Source organism: Daktulosphaira vitifoliae, unplaced genomic scaffold, assembly GCF_025091365.1.
Source record: "Daktulosphaira vitifoliae isolate Bord-2020 unplaced genomic scaffold, ASM2509136v1 Scaffold_2, whole genome shotgun sequence".
Taxonomy (NCBI): domain Eukaryota; kingdom Metazoa; phylum Arthropoda; class Insecta; order Hemiptera; family Phylloxeridae; genus Daktulosphaira; species Daktulosphaira vitifoliae.
The window spans coordinates 7,111,063-7,117,951 of NW_026099573.1; the positions used below are offsets into that span (position 1 = coordinate 7,111,063).

A 6,889-nucleotide genomic window follows, 5' to 3' on the forward strand; every position below is an offset into this window, starting at 1 on the left:
TTTTTTCCGTTTGTTTCGTTCACTACTCTTTTCAAATGCAACTACTGGACGACCACGATTATTCTGTTCATTTAAAGATAAAAATCTAATAGAAACATTTAACCTGTGGGGAGGGGGGTTATAGCCCCTTGGCCCCCCTTGGATCTACGCCTGGTTCTCTAATGGAAATACTGTACATTTCCTAAAAATATTTTAAATAATTAGTTATACTAGACCACCCAACTACCTTCTGGAAAAAAAATTAAGCAATTTACATTTTTATTACCGTAAAATTGCTATATATCGTCACAGTCAGAAGCTATTAATATGAAATGGGGCAAATATGGGCAAAATTTTTTTATCGAGGTGATAGAATACTCTATTGAGTATTATATTTTGCAATTTTTAAAGCTTGGATAGAATTGGAAGTGAACTTAAACTAAATATAATTTTATTGAGACGTATATGTCATTATCACTAGTTATTTATGTATATATTATGTATAACTCGGTAAAACTTATGTATAAAACGTTAAGTAACTGATCTGTTGCTAATGGTTCCATGATAAATTTAATTAAATAAACAAATAATCTCTTAGGTATAGAAAAAAACTAAAATTTAAAATAATATTATACTGTTTAATTTTATTCTGTAATACACTGCGGACTTATATTATAACTGCTGTAACTAAATCAATTTAAGCCACAATCCGTGCACGAAACCGATTTCTAATGCAGTATGAACTCCTTTATTGGTGTATATAATAATTTGATATGATAAGTTATATTCGATAAGTGCTATTTTTGCCAACTTTTGATGTCATTTGCCCCACTGTGTGCCGACGCAATTGAATCGTTCTGGATTTTACGAACGCGGTCTAATGACTTATCGTAGACGAGAGGCGAAATAAATATGTCGTATTTTTAAAAAATATTTTTCACAAAAACATCGGTTAATCGGGCAGTTCTATTGGGATTGGTTTTGGTTGGAATGGGATTACGCCTCGAACGTCGTATAAGCCAGCGGCAGCAGTCGAAACAAAAAAATTAAACTTTTAAAATTTTTAAAATTTATTCATTCAATCCGAAAAAATTGTCAATCGTATATTAATTTATTTGATTATTGTTTATGCAAACAAAGAAAAATACATTAGTAATACAACAAAACAAAATACAAATAACAACAATAATAATTTATGGATAACATTTTTTATCTAATGTCTACGAGTCCTCCGTCCGCTCAACAGAAGAAATCGGAGCTGTCCGGTCAAATGCACGACGTAAGGTCCGTCGCGAGAGAAAAAAACACAGTCCCATTTCCACGTGCTCTCCCACCACTTGTCCAGAGCGAGAGCAAACGCCTCGACTATGTTGTTCACGTTCAGCGTCCCGTTTTTTATCACCAGCAGTCCCTTTATCGGTGTGGGGGGGTAACAAACAAACAAAACATCGTCGTTATGCCGGAATTATTAAAACTAACGAGTAAATTAAAATTATAAACAAAACTAACTTAACGATTTAATCAAATTTTAATTTAAAACTATTAGCTAACGGGTCAACGGCGGTGTAAAATCGCCTTACTTTGTCGATCGTGCACAACAACTCGCGGTTGATGTACCCCATTTTGATGAAAAACAGTATGGCTTTTTCTTTTCCGCAGAATTGCGCCACCTCGAAACTCCTGTAGTTCACGCAGTCTATGTAGTGCTCCTTGCACCTTATCATGTCCATGGTCATCTGAAATCAGTAAATGGAAATCAAAACGTGTACGGTCGTAGGAGGAGAGACATGGCGAGAACGCTCACCTTGTGCAGAACGATATCGACATCGACCGTCATGTTTATATTGGCGAAATCGGTGCCGTTGTACTGACTGACGTAAACCTGGTTGACGCGTCCGAACTTGTCGTTTGTGACCCATTCGAATTTGTCGTACCTAATAACCATTCTAGTGCCTCTGGGTAAAGCCGAACAATAGTCCTTTAATTAGAAAAAAAAACCATTTATTAATTTTCGAAACTATTATAAACAATAGGTAGGAGGAAAACTCACTTTTTGTAAATTCCATAGAAATATAGCTATAACGAAAATCCAAAAAAATAAATACGCTTTGAAACACATTTTTCGATTGGTAAAAATCACGCAGAACGCGGTAAATTTTTGCCCGACCGGGATTAAAAAAATCAAACTGTTAAACTGTATAAATCGACTCTAAATCTCCTATTGTATGCGATTCGACATTTTTTTCGCTAACCAATATATAAGTTTTACACGCATTTGTCTTTTATTTTACTATAGAATAAACTATTATGTTTTACAAAAATAATTTTTTCTCGTCCATTCGTTTCTAAACTTTATACGTCTTGGCTATAAAGCGTTAGCGCAATGAATAAATTCCTAGTCAATTATTATTGTACTCTTTGCAATGACTGCAAATTAATTTGTCATTATTTTTCGTTATTTTATTTTTTGCATGTTCAAGGCAAATTTACTCTCGTGTATGCCCTATTGTATTTCACGGGGCAATTTATTGCTCGTATATTCAGTATAATCACCGTCGTGTTATATATATGCCATGAGTACGTTTAAAATTACAGCCGCTTGACAAATTTTAATTGATTTTTTTTTTCGAACGTATTACTTTCAAATTATAAATATATTCATGGTTTCGGTTGATTTTATTAAAAAAAATAATATTCTGTTATATAAATCCGAGTCGCGTTATTACATTTTGATTACTTTATAAAATCTATTGTTGATTTCATTGGAAATTAAAAAACAAATGCGATGCGAGTTTATGGCGCATTTTCTAGATTAGTACAGTGATTAAAATCGCATATTTTTATATAAATATTTATATATAATCTATACATTTATACATCACATAATCTGGCATTAATTAAAATGTATTTTAAATGCGTATTTAAAAAAGAAACCTTAACACGTCTACAACAAATTACGCGGTTTTTAAATTTTATTCGATTACTCGTAGAGAACGAGTCACTGAAACGCGTTTTTCTTTAATTGACGTCACCGTATTGCCCCCGTTACTATAGAAAATATTACAAAGTAGACGTTTTTTTTTTTACAGAAAAATCTGTTACCGGGTTGGACGATTTCGTATAGAGTTGTGGTAGTCGTAGTGATAGACGATGAAATTTATTGAATCAAACCGTTTTTATTTTGATATGCGATTTTACGATTTTTTCGTAAACATCAGTGCGCACGTTTTTCGTTCGTCATCCGAGGAACAACAGCAGAAGCAATAAAAAAAAAAAATAATAAAAAAATACTAAGAAATTTAAACAATTTATTTATTATTAGTTTTGATCAATTTGAAAAAATTATCAATCGTACATTGAATTATTAATTATTGTTAACGCACAAATATAGACATTGTTGTATTACCAGTAAAGTACGATAAAAACAAATTGATCGGTAAAATTTTTTATCTCTAATGATGTCAGGGAGTAGGTGTCGTCGTCCGCCGTCGTCTGCTCAACAACACAAACCGGAGCTGTCCGGTCAACCGCATGATGTACGGGCCGTCGTGCGAGAAGAACGGGCAGTTCTACATACACGTCTTTTCTCACCACCTGTCCGAAGACAGCGCGAACGCTCCGATCACGCGTTCCACGTTCAACGTCGCGTTTCTAATGACGAACGTACCCTGCGCAAATGGAACAAACAAACAAAAAGGCCGCCTTTAAACCGAATCGAATCAATCGGACTGACGAGAAGGAAACCCTTCGATTTCATTTTGCTCTCTCGTCTCCACCTCAAAGATTTAACATGTAACATTTAAAATTCAGTTAAATTCTCAACGGCGTGTATAGAATCTCGGAGGCGTCTTACTTTGTAGGTCGTGCACAACAACTCGCGATTGGCGTATCCTATTGTGGTGAAAAACATTACGGCTTTTTCGTTTCCGCAAAACTGCTCGAGTTCGAAACTCCTGTAGTTGGCGCAATCCACATAATGTTCCTTGCACTTCGTTATTTCTATACTTATTAAAAACCATCAGGAGGACGTAAAATTAAAACGTTTTAAGCAACGGGCGTACGGTATAACGCGTGTGCGAGAGAATTCTTGCTTTCTGCACAGTACAATTGATGTTTAACGTCATCGCCACGTTGGCGATATCGGTGCCGTTGTACTGAGTGACGTTTACTTCGTCGACGCGTCCGAACCTGTTGTTTATGACCCATTCGAATCTGTCGTACCGAACGGCCAACCTGGTGCCTCCGGGCAGAGCCAAACAACAACGACGATCCTTTGGTTTGCCAAAAAAAAAAACCGTCTATTAATTTTCAAAACTATTACAAAACAAATGGTGGTGGTACATGACGAAAACTTACTTTTTGTAAATTCCACAAAACCGCGGTGATAACGAAAAGCCAAATATATACGGCAGATGCTTTGAAACACATTTTTCGATTAAATAAAAATTACGGGCAATGAAATTTATGTACGTGTTACGCAGCTAACATTGTAAGATTAAAAAAAAATTCAACCGTTTGTAGATGTATATACGTCGAATAGAGTACCGTTGTACCGCCGAATAAATAAAATGACAAATGTATTTAAAAATTACATCTAAAACACGATACTTTTAGAAAAAAATTTCTTCTTTCCCATACAATGTATTTACGCACTGTATATGCGCACACGTCTTGGTCATAGAGTGTACAATGAGTACAACGAGCCGATTGACGGCGGCTATACTATTTTCAAACTACTGAAAGTTTGTCATCATTTTTCGTCCTGCTTTTTTTTCATATGGTTCAAGGTGGACGACGATTTATTTTTATCTCGCGTTCGCCCTATTGTCATCGCTCACGGCAATTTATTGCTCATATTCTCTATAGTGTTATAAATGAAATGATATTAATAATATGATATTTTAAAACATTTTGGACGTAATAAACTTCAATAACCTTTATTATTAAAGTATGTTAAAATACTATTTTTACATTGCTAAATTTAAAATAATGTAATTTTAAAATTGATTTTAATCTTTTCACTGATTAATTAAAATAATTTTTATCTTAGTTAAATTAGAATTCTCAAATTGAATAATTGTATGGATCAGCTACAAAATATTAATACACAATTTAATAAGGAGAACTTATGATTATGTTATGTTTCACTGTAGATAATAAATAAATATTAAGCAACCATTTTGATATGGTGCTCATAGCTATTATTATTTAATTAAGTGTGCATGGATTAGAACACTTAATTTATTTTACTAAGTAGCAACAAGTGTTACTGATATGCAGAGAGTTTAATATCCAAATTTATATACTTTTATTTTATTTCATGTATTTTACTGTTTAAGTCTTTTCAAACACTTGGTATTTTTTCAAATTTCTTAATATAACCAACTTGTATTTTATTGTTCAAGTCATTGCATACATTTTGTATTTCTTCGAATTTCTTACCATAACTATCATGTATTTTATTAATTAATGAATGAAGAGCTAGCAATTGTCTTAACCTATGACTTTCTTCTGTTCTGCCAAATACGTCCATTTTAGCGCGTGTATATGTTCAAACTGATATTATTTTTTAAGTTCTGAACTATTTATCCAACTATTTTCTGTAGATTTAAAGCCGTACTATTTTACATATAATTTATCACCTTTCGTACGAATTATCTCTTCGACTAAAAAATCGTCTAGAAAATGAGTTTTACTAATTTCTTCAGCTTAGAAACCACCTGTAATATCGTTACCTCTATAATCCTTCAATTTATATGTATACGGTTTAGTGTTGTTTATTTTTGATATAGTGAAAATTTCAGTCGACCAGTTTGGTAAAAATTCTTTAGTAAAAATACCCTTGTATATGCTTATACGCACTTTATCTCCAATTAAAATTTTTTTAACTCCCTGTTTAATATTACGTTGATGTAGTTTTATAGATAGTAGGGTAGAGTCTGCTTCTGCGGGTGTGCTGTTTATTGTTCGGTGATGTGAGTTATTGTATTCTCGCATTGAAGTCGGTAAAATACTTATCCAATTGTTAGAGCCACGCGCAGTAAACTGTTTATAAATTTTATTTTTTAATGTACGATTAAACCGTTCTACCATGCAACTTTTAGTTGTTGAAAATGTTGAGTATCTTTTAATATTGTACTTTTTTAAAATCTCATCAAAATTTTTATTATAGAATTCAGTTCCGTTGTCAACTTGTAAAAACTTAGGCCTACGATCGTCAAGTATTTTGGAAATAGATTCGGTGACTTCTTTACCTTTTTTAGTTTTTAACGGTTTAGCCCATGCAAATTTAGTAAAATAGCCTATAACACATAAAATGTATTTATAACCTTTATTGTGACGAGAAAAGGGTATCATTTCTATGAAGTCAGCTTGAAATAAATCGTTTTTATCATATACATTATATATTCTTCGAGGATAATTTCGTCTTGCCTGTTTTTGTAGTGCAGTAGCGATTTCCAGTCAAGACATTTGGGATTTTTTTTATAATTCCTGCTTCTAATAATTGCTGCCAAATTGACGTGATTGAATTTAGCACACCCGTATTGCCAGCGGCTCTTGACGCTAATAATAATTTTAGTTTGTTGACTAACTGATTTGGATCATTCCAAAATTTAAAAGTTTTATGAGCGTTTTTTTGTAAAATTAATGTAAAACCTTCTCCATTATCGAACAATGGTGCAATAATAGTTTTATACTTATTACCGGCTTTCTTTAAATTAGATTTTTGCTTGTTCAAATGAGCTGTTGTAAGTATTAACATATTTTTATAATTTTGCATATCAGTTTGTATAATTTATCGGGTCTTTGGAGAACAAAAACTGAACAATACCGCTTGTTAATGGAAACGTAGAAACCAACCCAACCCAACCTAATTTTATCTTACTACCACGTGATTTTACAGGACCAT

General features: G+C 32.8%; 1 protein-coding gene across 2 annotated transcripts; it reads right to left on the reverse strand.

Moving 5' to 3' along the window:
* Positions 1-1,042: 1,042 nt before the first annotated feature.
* On the reverse strand, positions 1,043-2,636 carry LOC126897814 (uncharacterized). Of its 2 annotated transcripts, XR_007702208.1 has the most exons (4): positions 2,030-2,636; positions 1,784-1,957; positions 1,560-1,715; positions 1,043-1,390 (listed from the first exon to the last, which is right to left on the reverse strand). XR_007702208.1 is itself a non-coding variant. In XM_050671689.1 (3 exons), the coding sequence occupies exons 1-3, from the start codon at positions 2,096-2,098 to the stop codon at positions 1,497-1,499; spliced, it is 462 nt and encodes a 153-aa protein (XP_050527646.1). In that variant the 5' UTR covers positions 2,099-2,636; the 3' UTR covers positions 1,043-1,496. The 2 variants fall into 2 exon arrangements, 1 of the variants encoding a protein (XP_050527646.1); XM_050671689.1 differs by having other exon boundaries at positions 1,043-1,715.
* Between the last annotated feature and the right edge of the window lie 4,253 nt (positions 2,637-6,889).